Here is a 24,299-nt window from a genome sequence, read left to right on the forward strand (position 1 = left end):
AGATATTTACGAGGGAGCGCAATGACACCGATGCAAGGTAATGAACAATCGAGTAATAGTTTGGTGTTTGACGGTGCACGCTCTACTGTCTATGTGACGAGGGGGTTAGGACCTACGAGACCTCAGATAAGCTCAGACATCAACTCACAACACGACGTAACTGCAACAAAACGGGCCCGGTCATGTGTGGCCAGTGGTGTGTGGCCAATGGTGTGTTTATGGTTGCCACCTGTCCGAGTTTGACCAGGGCAGTCCGGGGAACTGGCATCTGCTGTTCTGAGTGGCAGGACTCGATCCGTACCGAGATCTGGCGCCGGTATCGAGCTGAAACTTGATCACAGTTTTCATAATGGCCCCGGGCTGAATGAGAAACACGTCCCATGGTTCGTCTGCGGAAAGGGTGGCCACCCTCGCTGCGGCGCTTCTGGAGACTGTCGCATCACTCGCTGCCATCGAACAGATAAGACGCGCTTCAGCAGACACACGCCTTCGTCCGCCCGGTTGAAGGGGCCCTTTGACATCGCCGATTGCCGAGTCTGTGCCCTACAAAGCGAGGCCGTTTGCGTGCCGGGCGCAATATATCATCAACTCCATAGTCAGCGGGAGTACGAGGCAACAGCAGCAGCAGCAACAACAACAGTGACAGCAGCAGCAGCGGCAGCAGCAGCAGCAGAAGCATATCACCGACGGGCGGTGGGGTTTGGCAGGTGGCCTGCCCCGTGGAAAGGATCAGCTGTGGCTCTGATCATACATAAACTCATTTCTTTTTAACTGCTTTTTGTGTGAAGTCCGTTGTCCGTCACCCCGCATCTCCGATTAGCACGGTTGGCTACATGCGGTGGAGCGAATGAAGTTCAAAGTACACACGTGATGGGGCCCTGTGTGGGGCAGCGCCATCCACACGCCCTACTGGGAGTCAGGACGACCATGGCCTCCCTCGGCCCCGTCCACAGAGTCCATGGGCCCCGAACCAGCTATCTCACTTGTCGGTGCCACCTGGGGTTGCATAACTCTCGTGGTGCCAATGTCTTTAATGCGGCCAATATAAAGGTGAATTGTGAGATAACCATTTGAAATGAGTGGGGATAACAAGTATTTCAGTCTCATTAGCCGTATAAATTGGTACATACTAGAGAGCAGTGTTCGTCACTAAATTTTCAGAGTGGTGCCGCTTTGGCTGCCGAAAAGACATCGTCAGTGTGAGGGACGCCACACATTTGAAACCATTGGGGGTTATCAGCATCATGATGATGATGGGGGTGTTTTTACAATTTGTTGCACTGTCAGGGGCCGCACTAAAGGCCACCAGTGGCCCGCAGACCTTGCAATGAAGAACACTCGACGAGAGGTTTGCTACCCTCAAGTCGTACCAACTTCTTCTCTGGTCCGTGGGACTCGTAAAAAAAGCAAGAGGGGGCAGTGACAACTCTCGAACAATACGGTTGCGGTGTACGCATTCCAAGGATTTGTGTTTGTTTACTGTCAGCAAATAATACGGAGTTGTGAATAAAGAAGGAGCTTTATATACGTGAGGCTGGTTAACTCTTGAGCCTACGATTCTCTTTGAAGAGAAGGACCACGGAAACTTCTGGTTTATGACATTCCAGGAAAGTTTAAGAGCTGGCGTCATGGGACTTGGTACGATGTAGAGACTCTCTCTGCAGAAATACTTCCTCAGATGTGCTGGCGGCACATTTCAAGTTGAATTCTGTTCACCAGGTGTAGAACTCCACGAGGCGAGGATGAGTCTCGTTGACGAAGGAGAGAGGGTCGCTGAAGATAACCGCGGCTCAGCGGGCGGCAGTCGACCCTCGGGCCGAGAAGCGGCACTGGGATTCCTCCCGAGGTGTCATCCCGACGTTATGAGAGGTCGGTAAGCAAGGGGGGGGGGGGGGGGGGGGGTGAGGCAAGATACCCTTGCGGTGCTGCAGGAGCTGAACATTGACACCAGTGGGTACTCATCGTGGACAGTCGCACGATCTGGCACAGAGGCGCCGCTCAATCACCCGATGCCCACACACACGCACCACACTGCACCCGAGCACCTCTGCACCCTCAGACTGTGAATTCATTGCTGTTACGGTGTTGCGACTCAAAGATTAAGTGCCCTCTTAAGTTGTTACTATAAGCAATATCACTTTCAGCCACTCTACATGTACTGTTTAGAAAAAAAAGATTAAGTTAACGCATAGGTTTTCACAGTCAATGTTGCGATGCACGATTGTTTTTTTTTCGGGGTTGGTCAAGTAATGATGTTGCAGAATGTATGTCGTGAAACCCTCTACCTCAGTGATGGGCAACCCAGACCAGTTGGTGGGCCACATGAGCAGCCCTCCTTCACCTTAGCGGGCTGCATGCTTGCTAATCGTGCTTCTGCACGAATCATGATCCCCCCTCCCCCCCGCATCAGCCTAGACACACTTAGACGAGGCCACCATGAGGGGCTGCACGGGCCATACTACTATATATATTTTATTTTACCAGGCAAGGCCCACTGAGCTATTCGCTCTTTTTTCAGAAGCGACCTAGCTGCCACAAATGATCTCTCAACAAAGTGGCTCATCACGTGGTAATCTATAGCAGCCAAATACTCTTACACGTGGAGGGAAAAACCGGAGGACCCGGAGACAAATCCATGCGACCATGGGGAGAGAGACACGCAAGCTACAAATACACAGCAGGCACCAGGGTCAGGATCGAACCCACGAACCTCCTGTATACCAGGCGAGGTAGTTAACATCTCACTACCGTGGCACCCCCCCCCCCCCTGCATGCGACCCGCAGGCTGCAGGTTGCCCATCACTGCCTTACCACCTGGCATTGCAAATCAAACGAAATTGTGACGTGTACAACGCAACAAAGTATTGTGTCAGCTCACCGTGGGCGAGTTGAAGAAAGATATCTCACAATCGAATTCAGAATTAAAACACGACGTGTCACTCGACGACGCGCCAAGCATCCTCAGGACAGAAGCAAGCAAAGCGATTCCAGCTTCTGACTGATTCTGGCTTCTATTATGAATCGTAAATCTATTAATGCTGGAATACGGTATGATACACACATAGTTTGCATCTATGCTGCAGTACATTGTTACACGCTGCAATCAATAGCTCTTGCAATGAGCACCGAAGACTAGTAGCATAGAAATGTCACGTAATATCACATTACAGTGGTCCCTCGGTTAACGATATTAATTGGTTCCACGAAAACCCTCGTTCATTGAAATAATCGTTAATCGAATATAATAAATACATGTTAAAGGGGCTTAATTTGTTCCAAGATGATCAGAAGTTAATAATTTTCACCCTAAAAACATAATTTATAATATTTAAAAACGCAATTTTTATAAATAAACAGAAGAACATATTCAAGCATGAATGTTATTCGAAACATGCATAAATAACGAAAAAAAAACTGCATAAAATAAAAATGCTTACCTTAGGCTCTCAAAACGCTCATCAAAGGGTGGGTCGCTGATTGGCTGAGGTCTGCCGAGTCCACTCAGGGAGCGCTCCGATTGGCCGAATTTGGTGGCTGCGTGATATCGTACACACATACCGTTGATCGAAAATGTATCGCTAAGAGAAACAATGGGGGGACCCCTATGGGAGGCAGATCGTTAATCGAAATATCGTTAATCGATGGCATCATAAACCAAAGGACCACTGTACGTGCATCTGCAATGAAAAAAAACCCGGAAAAATGCAACCCACTGTTCCGAAATCAAAATTCCCCTCTCTGCGCGCTAACGACGAGCAGCTCGCGGGCGTGGCTCGTGATCTATCACGAAGAACGAACGCGGTGCTTGTGACCGTGTAACACGCAAGCGGGAATAATGCATCACCATTGCAATAACTTGGCTCGACTCGGCTGCCCTCAACTAAGGGTTTAGTTTGCATTGTTCTCTAAATCGGCGGCAAGGAAGCATCTCTCTACGTTTTTTTTTTAAGTCTTTGGAGTTTTGGTGAAGGGTGGTTTTTCTATCGTTCGCTCGTAAACTGAAACGGCGCGGTGTTACGGCGCTTTTCCAAGCACGTCCGGTGTGCGCGATGGCGAAACTTATATCAACCGGCTCTTTAAAAGCGTGACGGAAAATAGATGGTGCTCATCTCCTGTCCGTAGCCCTGAGCCAGTAGCGGAGATTCCACATTTCTAGCGAGTCTATCCATAGGACAACCGCCGTTGGTTCCCTCGCATCCGAGCCGAGTTTCAACCGACGGAACTTTGCATCATTAACACAAAAGTCGACGTAGTGTTCCCGTCATAAGCCAGGCCAGGCAGGTATAACGACGCGGCAAGGGAGAGGCGCGCGTTGGCCACGACGGAGTGCGCGGAGCGGGCCGCCGCTAGAGGCCCTGCTTGGCGAGGGCGGCCGCCACGTCGTGAGCGAGCGAGTGCAAGCGCGGGGGGACGTGCGCCGTGCCACGGGCGCTGGCCGGGGAGAGCGGCGCGGAGGGGCGGCTCTGCGGCGAGCCCTCCAGGGAGAGTTCGGGCGACACGAGCACGATCTCGGCCCCGTGGTCCGTGCGGGCCTTGGCGTTCTCGCGGAACGTCAGCTTGCGGCTCTCGATCTGCGAGGCCGGGCAAGATGGGGAGGCGGGGGGGTGTTACAACGTTGTGACCTGTCGAGCCCTTGTGAATAACGACGATTTCGACTTGTATTAACGCGCCACCAATGCCACCACTGCACAGTGGTCGCTCCTTGCTCTCGGAAGAGAGACAGAACGACTCGGAGACGCGAGCCGAAACCTCAGACGAAGAGGGAAGGTAGCCATGCGACGAGCCGGTGCCAAATTTCCCCTCAAGTTCTGCGATCCTCTACATATGTTAGGGTGCTGTCGGCCAATTAATGACTGCTTACACGTGGAAGGAAAGCGGAGCATACGGATAAAATCCGTGCATGCAAGGGAACAATGCTCTATCCCACACCGACGGATCAGGTGTGGTCCACGTTTTGCTGTACCGCTTTCTCCTGGCGAGTCAGGGTATGGCACCTACTCGAAGCCCGTGGGAGGGGAGTTTTGCAAGATTTGTGCGTGATTCACTAACCCTCGCTGCCTCTGCAGTGCTGGAGTACAGATGTGCATCACTATCGCCTGCCATATTATTATACTGATTATTTGTGGAAAGGGGAATTCATTTTTTTTATTTAACAATGTTACAACACTCATTGGTTCTTTCGGTAAAGTCACGTATGTAGAAATAAAATAAAATTTAAATAAATCACAAATAAAAAAAATAACAAATTTTTATTTAAAATAAATCACAAATAAAATAAAAATTTAATTTTTAGAAAAAATGTTAATGTTATTTTATTTGTGATTTATTAACATTTTATTTTATTTCTACATACGTGACTTTACCGAAAGAACCATTGAGTATAGTAATTCCTGCAGTCACGAAAGCTTCAATTCTAGATTAATGTTACAACATTTACACACATGTATGTATGTTGAACTTCCACGCTAATTGTAGATGCAGGAAATATAAAAAAAAGTAATTTCTCATATTCAGTTTTTTATTTAAAATATTATCATCATAGATGGGGTATTTAACTTTTATTACCCGGGTGGTGTTGGCTATGCACACCGGCAATCCAGCACTGTGGAGAGGGCGAGGGTTGGTGGGTCACACACAGATGTTCTGAAACGTCACGGTGCCATATCCTGGCTCACCAGGACAAGTGGAGCAGCAACCTCCAAACTAATATCATCGGTCCCATCTGTGCGAGATAGATCTTTGTCTAATAACTCTCTTCATACGCCTCAGTAATTATGCTGGAGCAGTCAACACCTGATGACGGTTGCTTGTGTTGCTTCCGAAACGTCGTGATTTCATTTATTTGTTTTCAATTTAATCTATTTTGTATTTTTTTACCTACGTGACTTTACTGAAAAAACCAAAGAGTATGGATCCTTGCAGTCACGAAAACTTCAAATCTAGAATTAGATTTTTGTCCCCTGGTGGGTTTTCTCTCGGGTGCTCCGGTTTCCTCCCACACGTGTCAACGCTTGTTAACCGGCTGACGACATCTAAGTATACATTGAAGAGTTCAGAGCGTGGGCAACTGTCGGTAGTGCTGGCCCATGACACTGACCGCTGCCTTCAAGCTTGGGTCTGCGGTTCCTCGGCGATTGTGAGCGGTCCAATTTGCATGAGCTATGAATTTATATATTAAATAAAACATCATTTAACAAAGCTACAACGTTCTTTAAAAAAACATCACACATTGAGTCATCAATCATGTTGCTTATTATTATGATTATTATTTGTGAATAGGGTATTTACCATTTTATTATTATTCTGCAGAATTGTCCCATATATATTTAAGCTGAGCTGCATGGATGCAGCAGCAGGAGATGGAACTGCTTTTCAGTGCTTATATCTCAATGCTAAAATACAATTATATTAAAAAATTAAAACATTAGAACACATTAAATCTTCAACAATACATTGAATGAGTTTAGTTTGTTGTCCTTCCCTCACACCTTTGGTTGGCGCGATTGGCTACTAACAGTCGTGCGAAAGATGTTCAACATACAGTACATACACACGTACGAATGTGCGGCATCATAGGTGTTATTCAGACCCATGCTAGTAACCATATAAGAAGTGAGAAAGCCACTGGGCGACCAGATTGAAGTATTCAGCTGGTGCTCGAGTTGGGGTGCCACACACTCGGCCCGGCTGCAATTGTCCGCCAAATCCACTGCCGTTGAGATTTCATTTGTCCAAAGTGTGTGATGGCCGACTTTATGAGCGGATTACCGAGTAAATTCCCAAGTTGCCTGGTAGCTCAATAAAGCCCTGGTGGAAAGAAGCTTTGCGGTTCATGCGGCATGAAAGATTTAGTAGAAGAAGGCATGCAGGTGGATGTCTGGCGGTGGTAATAACGTCCCGTCTCAACAAATGCACGGCTCCACCTGGCACGTCTCGCGACCCATGCCTTCATCGCGTTTTTAGTTTTTTGAGGTTTCCACTATTTATGAGGTTGACATGTTCCATTAATATTATTGATTATTTTAATTGAAACACACAGGAATCCCCCTCTATGCATAAGGGTTACATTCCTGAGAAAATGCTACTTAACTCGAAATTGCTTAAAGCGAACTTTATTTTCCCACAGACGTAATGTTGAAATCAGGGGTTGCGATCCTAGCCAACATTGCACGGTGAAAAATACGCATGACTAAACGTCATGAAGTGTTCAAAACTGCAATTATAAGTTAAGATAACTCATCATGAATACAAAATAATTAGATAAAACTTGCAAGAGATGAAGGGCTATGCTAATTTTAATATTCAATCCAAATACCTAAAGTCTTTTCATATTTTCTAGACTATTAAACTACATGCCTTATTTTAGTGGTCGGTAAAGGTGCAACATCTTGAGTACATTATAGATTTTAAAAATTCGCATTACTCAAATAGCTCCCTCTGAGGTCGTGGGTAAGCCGAGAATCCTGGCAATATCGACTGCCTTATCACCCGCTTCAAAACACCTTCATAACTTCTAATTTAACCTCTAGATTAATCCCTTTCCTTTCCTTTCCAGAGACACTATCATCATTTACTGTGCGTTTTGCACTCATCTTTCTGAGCGCCCTACACTATTTCTACCTTACATGTACGCAACGACCACATTGCATGGTGGGCTAGCAGACGGAGGCCTAGAACTTTCACGAAGTTTTTGTGTGTGTGTGGGCATGCAATTCATTTAAAGATGGGAATGCAGATGGGAATAGTAGTGTAGCAGTTTGGCGACCCGAGTTAAATTCCTGTTCATGGTCTACACCGGAATGACGATTATCTAAACTGGTCCTGAGCCCTTCTCCAGGTCGACTTAGCCTCAAACGAGTACCTGGTACGATGTTGTAGTAAACATCGCCACTGGGGAGATGGCAAAACTTATATCGACCGGCTCTTTAAAAGTGTCACAGAAAATAGATGGTGCTCACCTCCTGTCGGTAGGCCTGAGCCAGTGGTGTAGATTCGACATTTTTATGGTGGAGGGAAGCGAGTCTATCTATAGGACAACCGCCGTTGGCTCCCTCGCAAAGCGGCGCTCCATCCGAGCCGAGTTTCAACTGATGGAACTTTGCATTATTAACACGAAAGTCGACGTAGTGTTTCCGTCATAAACCAGGCCAGGCAGGTATAACAACGCAACAAGGGAAAGGCGCGCATTGGCCATGGCGGCGGGTTTGCTGCTGGCCACCCACCCTCCTCATGCGCCATGCCGGCCTTCATTAGTGATCTTTAACAGTACTTGCCACAACAGTCTGTCGAAGGCTATTCGGGGAAATCTTTGTCTTTGTTTATTAATTTGTTGAAAAACAAATATTGCACACCAGTCGTGCTACAATCACTGTGATTGTTTTTAAGTAACATTGCACTGACACAGAGTACAACAAATATTTGCCGTGTTGTTATAAAACGAGGTGCATTACAACATATCATCAATGCTGCTGTTGCGTAAACCGCACACCGATATGGCGACCTGTAAAAAATGGCGCCCGATTAGTTGGTCCCTTTTTGTGGCGGCGGGGTGAGGCCTGTGGCTTATTTGTTTGAGGGAAGATTATTTAAAGTTTATACGTGGCATGATTCATAATGGTGGAGGGGAATCATGTGCCTCCTGCATCTTAAGTGTTTCGATCGTGGCTTTAAAAGGGCGTGGAATGAAACGTCTTGCGGCGAATGTCGAAGCATCCCAGGGGTTGTTTTCTGACCTTCACGTTGCCACCACTGGGCGTGTGGTCCAAATTGGCCAGAGAGCCGATCTTGGACTTGATGTTCTCGAACTCCAGCTTGGCCGTTTCGATCTTCACGTGCCCTCCACCTGCCAAAACAAACACGTTCCCCGTTTACGAGTTAAAATATTGTAAACAAAACAGTGAAAGAAAATTTTACAAAAATACTAAATAATACACGAACCAGCCTAAAACAAACCGAGTATGACTGGTTCCTAGGTCGGTGAGTCACTTTCATTGAACATATTGTTAAAGATTATGAATAATTATATTATTGTGCGTGGCAATATGTTCAGAAGCCGAATGTCAATGTGGAAGTTTGCTAGCCACAACGAGAGGGCTTTAGGAGAGAGTTTGTGTAGTTGTGCTACTCGTCTGTTGAAGGAGCGCAGACTAATTAACGTTGACCGTGAAAGTTGACGAATATGAAACTACCATCCAGTGTTACACATAGAGATCACCAACTGCTAATACTTGCCGGGTTTATAACCGATATTGTCCATCGACCGACATTTGGAGGTAACGTGGCTGAGATCCAACTTCTTTGAGATGATGTGCACCTGTAGAAACACAGACAGCAGTGAGTGTGAGATGATGTGCACCTGTAGAAACACAGGCAGCTGTGTGTGGGATGTTGTGCACCTGTAGAAACACAGACAGGTGAGTGTGAGATGATGTGTAGCTGTAGAAACACAGACAGCTGTGTGAGTGTGAGATGATGTGCAGCTGTAGAAACACAGACAGGTGAGTGTGAGATGATGTGTAGCTGTAGTAACACAGACAGCTGTGTGTGGGATGTTGTGCACCTGTAGAAACACAGACAGCTGTGTGTGTGAGATGATGTGCAGCTGTAGAAACACAGACAGCTGTGAGTGTGAGATGATGTGTAGCTGTAGAAACACAGACAGCTGTGTGAGTGTGAGATGATGTGTAGCTGTAGAAACACAGACAGCTGTGTGCCAAAGAAAACCAGAAGTGGTTCCATCAATCAACATTTACAATCACCATCACAATCCATGGGCAGATCGCCCGTAGATGTCCACTGCACATTTTGTCACTGGTTTCCACTTTCCTCCGTCTTGTGCAAATATGGCTCAAGTAGTGCCACATTTTTCTGGCACTAATCTTTGATGATGTCATTGTTAAGAAATTCTCTATGAGGTCTTCCTCTCTTTCCTGTTCCTTCCATTTTTCCGAACAACACACTTTTAATTCCCCTGTTGTTGTCCATCCTACATATGTGTCCAAATGGTGCAAGTTTCCTTCTCATCACTGCCTGCATCATCATGTCTTCTTCTATGCACAAACACGTATAGACAAACTAAACCAATCACATTTGTATATAGACATTAGTAGAAATGCTTATATTTAAAATATTGTTGGAATTTGATACTTCTAAGGGCATGTATAACTTGTCGCGCTGCCACCTCTGTTGTCTGCTGGCCGAGTCGCCCTTCAAGAAGAGCCGTGTGGCCCCTTCACTCAGGAAATTAACTTCTGAACTTCTTCTAAACTTCAATCGGATTAGCCGGAATGTGACGCGAGCAACGTCAGATCGTGTTCCGATTGGCCGATTGGACATTTTAATTGGAGTACAATAACAATTGTGTTTAAATGGTTCCAGGAGTTACAAGTCAATCGATATATTGATTCTCAATTTTTCTGTTTTATTTAGCAGTGACATCGATAGAGTCTGGACAAGTAACAATTCCCGTGAACGAGTTCCTATAATTTCTGCACTTCATAGCCACGTTGCTGAGTGCATTGTGGAGGTCCTCCTGCCAGCGGTGGCATGATCAAGATGTTTCTGGGCTGCACCTTTACCTTGCTTAAAACTATGCCCTACAACTAAGATATATCTGAAAAGCATAATTAGTTTTGGATCTTCCCAATATTTGTGGGGCAGCCGTGGTGCAATGGTTCACGTGTTGATGCATTGCCCCATGAACCCGGCACACCGGTTGTGTGTTGGAGAGTAAACCCACAACATTTACAATTTTAGTACTGCGATGGTTCGGCTGGTGATTACGACCAGCTTCGTCAGGCGATTTGTCAGAAATGTGAGCAAGGCTTCCTGCTGCCGGTGTTAGCTAGAGCAAGATGATGATGTCATCAATATGTGCCTATCAGGTGCGAAGACCAGAGGGGGGTGAATGCAATTATATAAATTATAATGTATTATTTAACACGTAGGATTTCGCGACCAATATCATCCATAATACAGTTTTTTTTGGATTAGAGCACGTAAATATATAAATGTGTCGTTAAACCTGCCAACACAGCGTTTACCGAAAGAAAACGCACACTGACGCCTATCTGAATGCAGTCACACCATCACCGCGCACAACAATCCTCTCTCATCAACACGCTCACACATCGGGCTAAGAAAATGTCAGATGGTGATAGTGTGAGAAGTGAAATTAAACATGTTAAAGAAGCGCTGAAATTGATCGGTTACAATGATGCACGAATAAACAGGGCAATGAATGCCACAACAAAATCAAATAACACGAGCGTTGAAACTGGCCAAGTAATTAAAACTATTCTTTGGTTCTTTCAGTAAAGTCACGTATAAAGATAAAATAATACATTAAATAATAGCATACGACGTTTCGATTGCAACACAAGCAATCATCATCAGGTATAAATGAAATAGCAACAAAAAATCTAACCAGAAAACTATAGACAGACATATAAGCAGACAGATATCACCAAGATACATACAGAGAGTAACATAGGTACAGAGAGGGAGATTGTCTCTGTGGGGTGGCCTTAAATAGACAGAGGGGGGCGGAGGCAGAGAGAGGGAGGGGTTAGAGAAAAATTGTACATGTCAATGAGTACAAAGAACGCGTAGTAAAGTACGCAGGCTTGAACATTAGGAGAGAGGGAGAAAGAACACACTAAATTAAATAACCTAGCAAAATATAGAAATGTTATGTAATACAACACAGAGAGTCGGTCAACACACAATTAACGCATAGCCTGGTCGATTACGTATTTCAAAGATTGCTAAGTTAGAATTTAAGTGTGAAAATTCCAAAGAAAGACAAAACATAAAAACAAGAGGTACGGAGACACACAGACAGAGCAGAACATAAGAACGACAAAAAACGAGTGTAGACAGAAAAAAGTACACTAAATATACACTCGTTTTTTTGTCGTTCTTATGTTCTGCTCTGTCTGTGTGTCTCCGTTCCTCTTGTTTTTATGTTTTGTTCTTCGTACTCATTGACATGTAAATTTTTTCTCTAACCCCTCCCTCTCTCTGCCTCCGCCCCCCTCTGTCTATTTAAGGCCACCCCACAGAGACGATCTCCCTCTCTGTACCTGTGTTACTCTCTCTATGTATCTTGGTGATATCTGTCTGCTTATATGTCTGTCTATAGTTTTCTGGTTAGATTTGTGTTGCTATTTCATTTATACCTGATGATGATTGCTTGTGTTGCAATCGAAACGTCGTATGCTATTATTTAATTTATTATTTTATCTTTATACGTGACTTTACCGAAAGAACCAAAGAATAATTCCGGCAGTCACGAAAGCTCCAAAATTAAGATTAATTAAAACTATTACAATACCGAACATTGCGGGAGTAAATGATCCAGATGTTTGTAAAAACAAAACATTCGAGTCAGATTTGGCACGGTACATAAAATACAGAAATGTATATCTAATACAATGTATTGTATTGTATTAGCGAAGCTATCAACAGAAGGTGTGTACCGGATTCATTGCACTTGTGGCAAACGCTATGTTTGGCAAACCAGGACGAATGATCAGCACGAGACTAAAATAACACAAAAGATAAATTAAATACTCCCAAATACAACTGTTGGCAGTGGCAGAACACACGTGCCAACAAGGACACTCAATTGCTTTTGATAACGTTGAAGTTCTGTGCAAAACTAGTCTAATTAGACAATCTATCAAAATTGAGAAAAAATTTTTTTTTAACCATTCGGATAGCTACTGACGTAGTGCTGCTTAGAAGTGTATCATAAAATAATACATTGTGTCGGATGGTGGTGGGTTTAACGAGACACTTATATATTTAACCCAAAAAAACATGTATTATGGATAATGTATTAGGTTAATATGACAATTTGTTGTCCATATTATGCAGAACCCAAAATCTTTATGATGACTATACTCCCAATCCCGTGGTGTTTTGACGGGTAAACAGCTTCATATATATGTCAACACACATCAATGCGCCAACACACAATCAGTGATATCTGAAATGGGTCCCCATTGAAAAAGGACCTTCTGAGCTCAACAGACCTTGCCTGAAACAAGCTGTTCCGTCACACTCTTGCGTACGACGAGAGGACTTCAGGAGAGAGCGTTCGTGTAGTTTTGCTTTCCCTCCCCCTTTGAAGGAGTGCAAACTACAGTGGTTTACTATACGGCACGCAGTCTGCTCTGTATGGCCACATTCGCACTACTGTTGATAAAGGATTTTGTGGGTTAGATCATGTGAATATAAATGCGTCATTAACCCACCACCAGAGTAAACCCACAACACTTACAAGTGGGTTTACTCTCCAACACACTGGTGTGCTGAAGTAGTACCTAATCGGCAGGAACTGTTTACGTGACAAACCTTACTAATTGGCTATGTCTGGTGGTGGTAGTGGGTTAACGACGCATTTACATCACGCGATCTAACCCACAAAACCATTCGTACGAATTAACACCGTGCCGTCAAAGCCCTGCTACGTGCTTAAACGCACACTGCCGTTGCTTGTCTTAAAATTTCCATTCAAAGTTCGCATCAGAATATTATCGACCGAAATTTGTAGCCACGGAGGAGGTGCTGGCGGTAATGGCAGCAGCGGATCCCTGCCCCCTGAGCCGATGGTTACCTTGCCGCCCCCAGGTTGGTGCTTGAGATTTTCAGTCGAGTGGACCTTGGACTTGATGTTTTTGAGGTCAGGCAGCGGCGCGGAGAGGGGCCGGCTCTGACCGCGCGAGAGGCACGGAGACTTGGGTGGCGTGCGCACGACGGCGATCGCGCGCCTCTCCAGCGGCAGCGACAGGCTCGACTGCTGCGAGCGGAGGCCGGTCGGGGTGCGCGAGCGCGGCAGCAGCGTCCGCGGGGTGCCCGGGGCCATCGGGGGGAAGGCCCTCGGCGTGCCCGGGGTGTTCGGCGCCGTGGCCGTCCCCAGTTTTTCGTCGCACGCGCTGGGGGTCGTGGGCTTGCTGCGGATCGCGAGCGCGCCTTGAACGGGGAAGGAAATGGCGATAAGTAAAATAGAATTATAATATTAATGTAAACTCACTTACAGATGGCGAAGACCCGACGCAGCAATGGGCTGGCGTCAACCTGTGTAGAAGGCGATGGCGCTGTGAGCTCATCACGTTCGAGCAGCACACAACAGGGTGCGGTTATCTCGCTCGCACATGGAAGATGAGAGAGTGGCCCGATTGCGATCGTGGTGGAGTGTGATATGCTCATCACAGAACTGACCACTGGCCTCTTTACACGCTTACACAGGAGATATATACGAATGCTATATATCAAGCAACTCCCGATGCCATCGAACGGATTACCAAACTCGACACAAAAGTTACGTTTTGTCAGTTATTGTCCAAATAAAGCCACACAAATGAAAGTGTTGGAAAGTGTAAGAGTTTCCACTTGTAATACGCCACATGACTCAAGAGGTGTGAGGAGGAACCGCGGCCTAGCCGGAAGGCAGCCACATGTATGAAGTTGTTGTCGGCTAATTCATGAGCGTTTACATGTGGGAGGAAACCGAGCACCCAGGGTAAACTCACACGTGCGAGGGGGGGACACTTAACCCCACACATATGGAACAGGTGGAAATCCACATTTTTCTTTAGGTCTTTCGGCAAAGTCACGTAGATAGGTTCAAAGAAAATACAAAAAACAACGACGTTTCGATCGCAACACAAGCGTTCGTCTTGATGACGAACGCTTGTGTTGCGATCAAAACATGTATGAAGTTGTTGAATATGAAATCCTGCAGTCACGAAAACTTTAAGTCAAGAGGAAATCCACATTGTTCTGTATCGCCATCTCATTGAAAGCCAGGATATGGCACCTCCTTGATGCTGATGGGATGGGAGTTTCATAAAATTCGTGGGATCCACCAACCCTCACTGAATCCAGAAGTGCCGGACTGCAGGCACGTGCCACCTAATACTGAAGGTTAACTCAACGTGCGTTAGTTACCCTACGCTGCCACTGCTGCCCTCATGTCACAGCTTACTGGCAATGTACACAGTATGGCCCACACACACGCAGGTGCTGGCATAGTGATGAGCTATGCATAGACGCTAACAATCACAACACCTTATTCGCAGAACAAAATAATAATAATGCGACGACATTCCTCTTAACCACACCGACATTCCAGGGGAAGCTGCAAGCAGATCCGATTGTCCGCATTCACATGAGAGTTTCAGTTGCCTGATATCCACGTGGTTATGCGCGGTTAAACCAAGTGCTAGTTCGGTATCGTTGAGACCTTCTGCTCGAATCGGAGCAGCCATCTACAATTAAACTGGGTTCTTAAGTGGAGTGAACAATGTGCAAAATAAAATCTCTACATTCAAGGTTGCTTTTTTTATTCATCCACATGCTCTTCCGGCAATTGCACACACGTAGAACACCGCGCACGTAAATGTTCCGCACCTGGTCGTGGCTACTGCGGGGCCTTTAGAAGCAGCTCTGTGACATCAACTTCTGAGGCCGTTGTCTTGACACGACGCAGTGCAATGCTTGCTTTAATGTGAGTTCCGAATGTAAACTTCTTCATCTCACGACATGACGGAGAATCGGCTGGAATCTGATTGGCAGAAGCGTAGAGTTGAACGTCTCTCCCCTCACTTTTGGCGTCACGGTGGCAAGGATATGTTAACTACCTCGCCTCGTATACAGGATTATGCCTGTTGTATATTTGGAGTTTGCGTGTCTCTCTTGCCATGGTCGCGTGGATTTTTCTCCGGGTCCTCCGGTTTTTCCCTCCACATTTAGAATCAACATGCGTTTAGAGTATTCGGCTGCTTTAAATTTCCACGTGATAAGCCACTTCGTTGAGCAATCATTTATTGCTCCTGAAAAAGAGCTACATAGCTTCAGTAGGCCTTACCTGGTAAAATAAAAAAAATAGTTTACTTTTAGTTTGTCCAGGGCATGCTCGGCGAGCAGGACATTTTGCTTAGATTTAAGCTTGTGGGCAGCCTTGATTAATATAACCGTATTCGGGTTTGACTTGAACAGCGGTTGTTGCTCAAGTCGCTACTCGTAGCACCCCAGTCTCCGTTGCCCACACAGGCAAATGGCGACTCACGAGTGGAAATGTAGCAGGATGGTGGCTGTTACCAGCTAGTATAGACGTGAAGCTCACCAAACGATGTAGCCTCGGTGGCTTGTGTAGCAGCAGCAGCAACAAAAATGTAGCAGTGGCATGCACGGCAACATCACCAGCAGCAACAGAAATGCAAACAGTGGAATAACGTTTAGATGTTGACATTTGTCCTAGAGCTCACGTATGCTGTGTGTGTGTGATTACCTGCCGCGGAAGAGGAGCGGTAGAGGCTCACCGCAACCTTGCGGGGTTCACTCATTTTCCCATCAATTCTAATACCTAGAACGAGAGGATACAAAGAAAAGGTATATACATTCCAGTTTGGCTATGGAATAAATATCTGGTTTCTTTTTTAATTCCTATGAGCTAAGTTTTCCAGTCAACACGGTCTACATGGCTGCCCTGCATCTGGAGGAGTCCTTGACTACTCTTTAAATGAAACACATCACAACAGATGCCTGATAGCGGATTTTTCCTTGCCAGTCAAAATAAGTGTACGATACAGTTTTGTTTAAACATCTAATTAAGTCAATGGGTTGCCATTGAAAACGAGGTTTTAAGATAAATGGACCTTAACCGAGATAAACTGACTATTCTATTAATTTATATTGCAGAAATATGCTCAGGAGCTAAGTGCCAATGTTGAGGTTTGCTGCTAGCCACAAAAGGGCTTCAGGGGAGAGTTCGTGTATGTTTGCTTTTCTTCCATTGAAGGAGTGCAGACTACAGTGGTTCACCATATGGTCAGTAGTTTCGGATGTATGGCCACAATCGCACTCCTGTGTCTTTCGTTTTTTATTTATGAAGAGATTATGTGCGCATCGGCCAGTTGATGCTGTGACGCCGGTTGATGTGGACACCGCCGGTGTCTTCGAGCGATGTCAAAGCCAGGAGGTGCAATATTTGGGTCTCGAATGAGGTGGTGTTCATTCTGCACTTCGTCGTAAATGGAAATGAACGATGAGGATGAAAGGTTTGGACGAGGTCCGGTGTGTGAGCCACGTGGAGTTTCTGGCAGTCACGGTCCTTCAATAGTCACTTCGCTTACTTTTGGAATAGCATTAGAAATCCCACATGTGCCTTTATGTTTGTGCTGTGATGCAGTGTTCAGGCCGGAATGGATAAGACACACACGTTGAGCCGATGCTGTAAGGACAAGACGAAAGTGAAATCAGAGACTGAGTATAGCTCTTGTAAACAAACAAGTAATATAATGGACGACGTTGTGGGCACTCCGGCCTCTTGATGTGCTATTGTAAGGGATTACGAGAGGCGCTCTCCACTGCCGTACAGGCAGACCTCACTTAGCACTCCCTCGTTGAACTCTTGATTCGTTATAGCGCTCTTTGTCCTGGAGAAGAAAAAAAATCTAAAAAGCGCTCACGAGTGAGAACACGCAGCGGCGTTGAGGAAACGCACCGGCTGCCCGCTTTGTTTACATTCTCTCAGCCATTGAGAGCGACGCACGCTCTCTGAGCCAAGCAGCGCCGTTTACTCTGCCTGGGTCTCTCCCTCTCAGCCTTAGTTCCGCGTGTTTTTTGTGAGCCCATAATGTCTGAAAAAATAAGGCATGCACAGTGTCAGTGACCAAAGTGTCAGGGGAAAGAATCACCTTGGATGCTAAAATGCGAGCTATGGGGCAGGTCGAGGCGGATGAGTGGATGCACTGGTGAGTACAATGCATATTCATAATGGAGGTTTTTGGGTTAGATCGCATAAATTTACGCGATCTAACCCAAAAACCTATATTATGGATGATATTGGTCGCGAAAGCCTACGTGTTAAACAATGCATATTACTTATGTAGCCAACTGATTAGCACGTTTGGATACGTACGGTGATAAAGAAGTTCCAACATACATAGATAATTATAATATATTATTTAAAAATATAAAATAATGCTGACCATGTTTATTATTAGCACTATTACTTATACTCCAGTGAAATCCACACATATTACTGTAATGTTGGAAATTTACGCGGTTCAGAACACATCCCCTTTTAGCGCTGCCTCACGGCAGGTGTTTTGCTCCACGGCAGGAGTGGGGGTGTGTGTATAAACAGGAATTTCCTGTTTTGAGGTTGAGTTTGGTCACGTGACCAGGAAGTTATGATTTGACAGCCTCTCAGCCACGCGGCAGAGTTTCAGCCATTACACAGAGTACAAAATGGATGCACAGATAATGTCTCAGTGAAGGCAGCTGCATCTGTTCATTGTGGGACTTTAAGAAGCATTGTCTGTAAGTTCGTTTATGTTCTCATAATATTGGGAATGCTGTTATAATGTTGTAGTGGTGATACGCGCTGGGGTAGGGATCGTGTGTCAGCGCGTAGTGATTGGCTGTGTGTGTTGGTGACGCGCGCTGACTGTGGGGGATCAGGGGTCAGCGCGGGGTCATGGGTTGTGTGGTGGTGATTGGCTGTGTGCCGGTGACGCGCTTGAGAGGGAGTGATCGTGTGGCAGCGCGGCGTGATTGGTTGTGTAGTGGTAACACGCGCTGGGGAAAATGGATCGTAGGAACAGCGCGGCGTGATTGGTCAACTAAGGAGCGATGCTCACGTCGAGGTCCGCATACACTCCGTCTCCCGTGAGCGGGGACTATATAAGGGGATGCGCGCAGGCGCACGGGGGGGAAGAGTACCAGCGAAGACGGAAGACGGAGGAAGAGGCGGAACCCTGGGACCCGGAGCCGAACGTCCGTGAGAGAGCCGGCTCGTGGGACTCGGAGGTTGTGGCCCACGCCCAAGCAGGGGTGGGCCTGTAGGCTTCACGGGCGTTACGGTAGCCGGAGGAATAGAAGCTACACGAGTCAAGTGCAGTGTGTGTAGCCGGAGGAATAGAAGCTACACGAGTCAAGTGCAGTGTGTGTAGCCGGAGGAATAGATGCTACACGAGTCAAGTGAAGTGTGTGTAGCCGGAGGAATAGATGCTACACGAGTCAAGTGAAGTGTGTGTAGCCGGAGGAATAGATGCTACACGAGTCAAGTGAAGTGTGTGTAGTCTGAGGAATAGAGACCACTCGTTGTATAGTGACAAGTCAAGATTTAATAAAAAGTGTGTTACCCGTCAAGGAGTTTCCTGCCGTCATTCAATACTTCAACTGGCGTCAGAAGTGAAACAGTCTTCCAAGCATGGATACAAGGAAGACCCGTCGGACTCACGAGATTGACCGCGAGGATAACCTTGACGACTCGGGCCAGCTGGCATCGGGGGGTGAGGAAGAAGAAATGCCGACGCCGCAGGATCCGCCGAGGGCGCCGGACGAGCAATTGGGGACGGAAGCCGTGCTCCGCGAGGTGCACTCCCGTTTGGCGGAGCTGCTGCTCGCCGCCGCGTCCATCCTGGCGGAGATCAGCACGTCGGGAGGAGCGGGGACGTCGGTGGACTTTCAACAGGGTCGCCCCGGGGATTCCCGCCAAAATGACTGCGGGATTCCCGCCCTTTCTACTGCGCGGCCATCTTTTGGCGGGAACGGCGAGCACCACGTGGCGGCGGTTCTCCAAGCGCGCCCGCTTACGTCATCGACGCGCGCTGCGGACCGCCATCAGACACCCGCCATTGGGGCCGCCATTTCGCACACCGACGGAGCGGCGGAGAGGAACCACGAGGCAGAGGACGCCTTCATCTTTCAACAGCGCCTTCCAACATTGTCAGCCTTCAAGGCGGATGGCGGGAACTGGGCGCAATTCCAGCGCAGATTTCTGGCGCATCAGGAGATGTCCGCCTGGTCCGACGCTACGGCGCTGCGGGCACTGCCTGCCATGTTGGACGACAACGCGCTCGCGGCCTTCACGTCAGCACGGAGGTCGGACCGCTCCACGCTTAAGGCCGCGTTGGGTCTCATGGCCAAGGTTTACGGACCTCCCTCGGTGTGTCGCCATCATTTCTACGCAAGGCGGAAGGCGGACACGGAGACCGTGCTCGCCTACCGGACGGCGTTGCTGGCTCTCGCCGACGCCGCGTTCCCTCATATGGACGAGGAGGGCCAGGATGCGATGGTCTTGGAGCAACTGCTCAAGTTGGCGCAGGACCTGGGGGTCCCCATCAACACGGCCGACGAGATCGATATTTCTTCCTTGCGGGTCGCAACAAGTATACAGGCGCACGAGGTCCTTCAACGTAAACAGGGGGTCGTCTGCAATGCTGCCGTGGCCTTAGCTCCGGGCCCGGTGGTCACCGAACCCCAGGTTGTCAGCCCACGAGAGGAGGCGTTCACCACGGGACGACCGGGGGACTGGAGGTCTGGGGGTCGTTCGCCTCTGCGATCGGCCCGCAAGCTGGAGCAACCGAGATCTCCGACGACCCTCATCACGTGTTATAACTGCGGCCTCCGGGGCCACGTGGCGTCCGGTTGCCGCGCTCCACGTCAGCGCGCCATGGGACCTCGGCTGGACAACGACCAAGGCCCCAAGTCGTCCCTACTAACCCCGGCAAGTCGTGGCACCTCACATGCTCGGCCTACGGGCACGACACACATGGGCCGTCGCGTTGCGGCGGAGGAGAGCCGGTTAGGGTTCGGGAATTCGGTTCGGCGAGGGGGGTTCGGCCGGGACCGGGGGGACATTGAATGGTCGGAGTTGGGGCACAGAATAGTGGCTGCCTCGGCGGGATCATCCGTCGTTACGGGATTCATTGATGGGGTCGAGGTCAGGGTGTTAGTGGACACGGGGGCGTCGGCGACTATTATATCGGACCTCATTTACAACATTCTCCCCGTCCAATGTCGACCGCGGCTCCCAGTGGACGTGCCATTTTACGCCGCTAATGGGGGATCGTTGGGCATTATCGGTCAGATTAGGGCGTCCATTTGCATTGGAGATATAAAATTGTCGGGACCCGTTTTCGTTTCTTCTTCCTTGGCGGTTCCTTGTCTATTGGGCACTGATTTTTTGGCTAAAATGCCCGTTAAAATTCTCATCGATCAGCGTTGCGAACCCTACTGAAATTCGGACGGCGTGCGCTACGATACAAGCGTTAGCGACACAGACCGTGCACGTGCCCCCGGGTTCACAGATGTTAATTCCCCTCCGGTTGCGGAAACCGTGGGTGGGGGAGACCTCGGAACAAGGCATGCTGTTGGGTCCTTCAAATAGGGCTGTCGGGGGTCTCGATTTGTCGGTGGCTCACACCTTGGTTCGGGCTGACAAGGACCCGTTTGTGATGGTTTTAAACGCTGGGTCGCGGCCGGCCGTTATTCAGCAGGGCACCGTGCTAGCTCACGCGGCACGGATCCCTGCGGAAGAGCGGCTGGTCGCGCAGGTTGATCCGAGCCCCACGGGGAACATTACAGCGACGGAGGACCTTGTATGGGTCGATTCGCTGTGCGCGGACTCGAACGATTTGTCAACGGGACAGTTGGGTGCGCTGCGGGCGTTGCTGATAGAGTTTTCTGATGTGTTTAGTAAGCATAAGTATGACATTGGGTGCATGAACCTGTTACGCCACCATATTGAAACGGGCGATGCGGCACCGGTCAGGCAAAATCCCTTCCGACTGAGTCCTACTGAGAAGGAACACGTTCAGTCGGCCGTCAACGATATGCTGGAAGCTGACATTATTTCGCCTTCTTCCAGTCCTTGGGGAGCACCTATTGTGCTGGTTAAAAAGCAGGATGGTTCCTTGCGATTTTGCGTAGATTTCCGTCGCCTGAATAATATCTCTGTGGCTGACGCGTATCCGCTCCCCAGAATGGACGAGTCCCTCGATGCATTGTCTGGTGCGCGATATTTTTCGACTCTTGATTTATTATCGGGATTCTGGCAGTTGCCACTCGACGACGAGTCTAAACCTAAGGCAGCGTTTCGGACTCCAGGGGGCCTGTTCCAGTTTAACCGGTTACCCATGGGACTTCATTCCGCTCCCGCGACGTTTCAGCGCCTTATGGAGTTGGTTTTGTCGGGCTTGCAATGGGATACGTGCTTGATTTACCTTGACGATGTCATTGTTTTCAGTAAGACGTTTGAGGAACACCTCCAGCGATTGAGAGAGGTGTTCTTGAGAATGCGATCGGCTAATTTAAAGTTTAAACCGGCCAAATGCCACCTTCTTCGTAAGTCCGTTAGATACTTGGGCCACATTGTCGACTCTTCGGGGATCTCTACCGATCCCGCGAAGACGGACTGTGTCAGTTCATGGCCGACGCCCACGTCAGTTTCTGACGTGCGCAGTTTCATCGGCTTTGCTTCTTATTACCGCCGATTCGTTGAGCATTTCGCCACCATTGCAAAACCCTTGCACGCTCTAACGGCAAAAGGAATCAAGTTCCGATGGGGACCGGAGGAGGAGGCTGCGTTCTGCTCCCTCCGGGACGCCTTGGTGGGTGCCCCACCCTTGCGTTATCCTGACTTTGCGAGTCCCTTCTTGCTAGACACGGATGCTAGCAACACGGGCATTGGGGGGGTGCTCTCGCAAGTCGTTGGAGGGGTCGAAAGGGTGGTCGCCTATGGTAGCAGGGTATTGTCACCGGCGGAGCAGCGCTACTGCGTCACCCGTCGCGAGCTGCTTGCTATTGTTTTTTTTGTACAACAGTTTAGACCGTATATATATGGCCGTCACTTTACGGTCCGGACGGACCACGCGGCGCTTCAGTATTCATTGAGGGTCGCCCAACCCTCGGGCCAATTGTCACGGTGGTTGGAAGTCCTCCAGGACTATCAGTTCACGACTACATACCGTAAGGGGTTGCGCCACACAAACGCCGATGCCCTGTCGCGATTGTCGCCTTGTCACAAATGTGCGTGCTTATCGGGATCGGCGCGCTGTAAACCGACAGTTGGGGAAGGTATGGGGACGTTGGCTGCGACTGCGGGTGCACCAATCGGGGATGTTCCCGCTGTCCCTGAGGGAGAGGACTCGCTACTCTCACTGTCGCTGATTGAGTGGGGCCGTCTCCAAATGGAAGACAGCTCCCTGCTGGCGTTGCGCCGCAGGGTGGGGGGCCCCGAGGAGGGTTGTGAGCGAACTGGCTCCTGGGTACTTAAGCAAGGCCTATTAATGAGATGGGATAGTTTGTCCCGGCGGCACGCACTTGTGGTGCCTTCCGCTATGAGGGGGAAAGTTGTCCTGGCTGCACATGAACGCCTCTTGCATTTGGGAGTAAACAAAACGCTTGCTCTGCTTCAGCGTGACTATTATTGGCCGGGGATGGGGAGTGACGTGGTAAATATTCTAAAGGGATGTGTTGATTGTGCCAGACGGAAACCACCACCCGTGGCATCTAATCCACCGCTGCAATCTATTCAGGTCTCGCGCACTAATGAGCTCGTTGCGCTCGATATTTTGGGGCCTTTTCCAGTCACGCCTAGGGGTAATAGGTACCTGTTGGTGGGTGTCGAATATTTTACCCGGTGGCCTATGGCGTGGCCACTTGCCAACCAGTCGGCGGCGGCTGTGACAGACGCCTTTGTCCAGGGCTACGTCCTGGACAAGGGGGCTCCCGAACGCTTGCTGACCGACCAAGGGAAAAATTTTTCAAGTAAATTGCTGCAAGAGGTGTGCGACCTATTGGGTACTAAGAAGGTGCGTACCTCCCCGTACCACCCACAGACGGATGGGATGGTGGAGAGACTCCACAGGACTTTGACTTCTATGCTGTGCCAGCAGGTGTGTGAGGCACATGTTGATTGGGACCTGCAGGTCCCGGGGGTCCTCGCCGCGTATAGAATGGCCCCCCATTCAGCAACGGGATTTTCCCCATTCTATCTGATGTACGGTCGGGAAGCCGACCCGCCCATGGAAACGCAGCTGGGCCTGCCCGCACCATGAACAAATTCGAAATTGGCTGAACATATTAAATTTAATATCCATAAGCTGACAGAGGCAAGGGAGGCCGCACGGCTTAATTCGCGGGCTCGCCAAATTGCAAACGAGCGGTTGCGTGCACGGAAGGTGTCCGTGCACGACTGGAAACCTGGTGATAGGGCCTGGCTGCATTGCCCTCAGGCACCTTTGGCTACGTCGCCTAAATTGTTGAAGCCATGGCGGGGACCCGTGGAGGTCGTGCGGGTTGCACGCCCCCAGTGCGTTCAGATAAAATGGGGAAAGCGTCGTTGGTACGTCCACCCCTCCCGACTGAAACCGTTCTCGCCTCCATATGGCCTCCCTTTGTGTCGTGGGGGCCGAGCATGTGACGTGACCGACGACCAAAGGGGGGAAATGTCTCTGCCTGATCCTCACGTGTCTCCGCCTGATCCGCTCCCAGGTGTC

General features: G+C 48.6%; 1 protein-coding gene across 2 annotated transcripts in view; it reads right to left on the minus strand.

Moving 5' to 3' along the window:
• Positions 1 to 1,923: 1,923 nt before the first annotated feature.
• Positions 1,924 to 24,299, minus strand: part of LOC144938128 (uncharacterized) — a 69,648-nt gene continuing 47,272 nt past the window's right edge. For both annotated transcript variants that reach the window (XM_078865840.1, XM_078865838.1), the window contains exons 9-13: positions 16,298 to 16,372; positions 13,622 to 13,977; positions 9,232 to 9,313; positions 8,733 to 8,842; positions 1,924 to 4,571 (exon numbers count right to left, since the gene is read on the minus strand). In XM_078865840.1, coding sequence (XP_078721966.1) covers positions 4,347 to 4,571; positions 8,733 to 8,842; positions 9,232 to 9,313; positions 13,622 to 13,977; positions 16,298 to 16,372 — 848 coding nt within the window. In that variant the 3' untranslated portion in view covers positions 1,924 to 4,346. The remainder of the gene's footprint in view (positions 4,572 to 8,732; positions 8,843 to 9,231; positions 9,314 to 13,621; positions 13,978 to 16,297; positions 16,373 to 24,299) is intronic.

Source organism: Lampetra fluviatilis, chromosome 21 (genome assembly GCF_964198595.1).
Source record: "Lampetra fluviatilis chromosome 21, kcLamFluv1.1, whole genome shotgun sequence".
Classification (NCBI taxonomy): Eukaryota; Metazoa; Chordata; class Hyperoartia; order Petromyzontiformes; family Petromyzontidae; genus Lampetra; species Lampetra fluviatilis.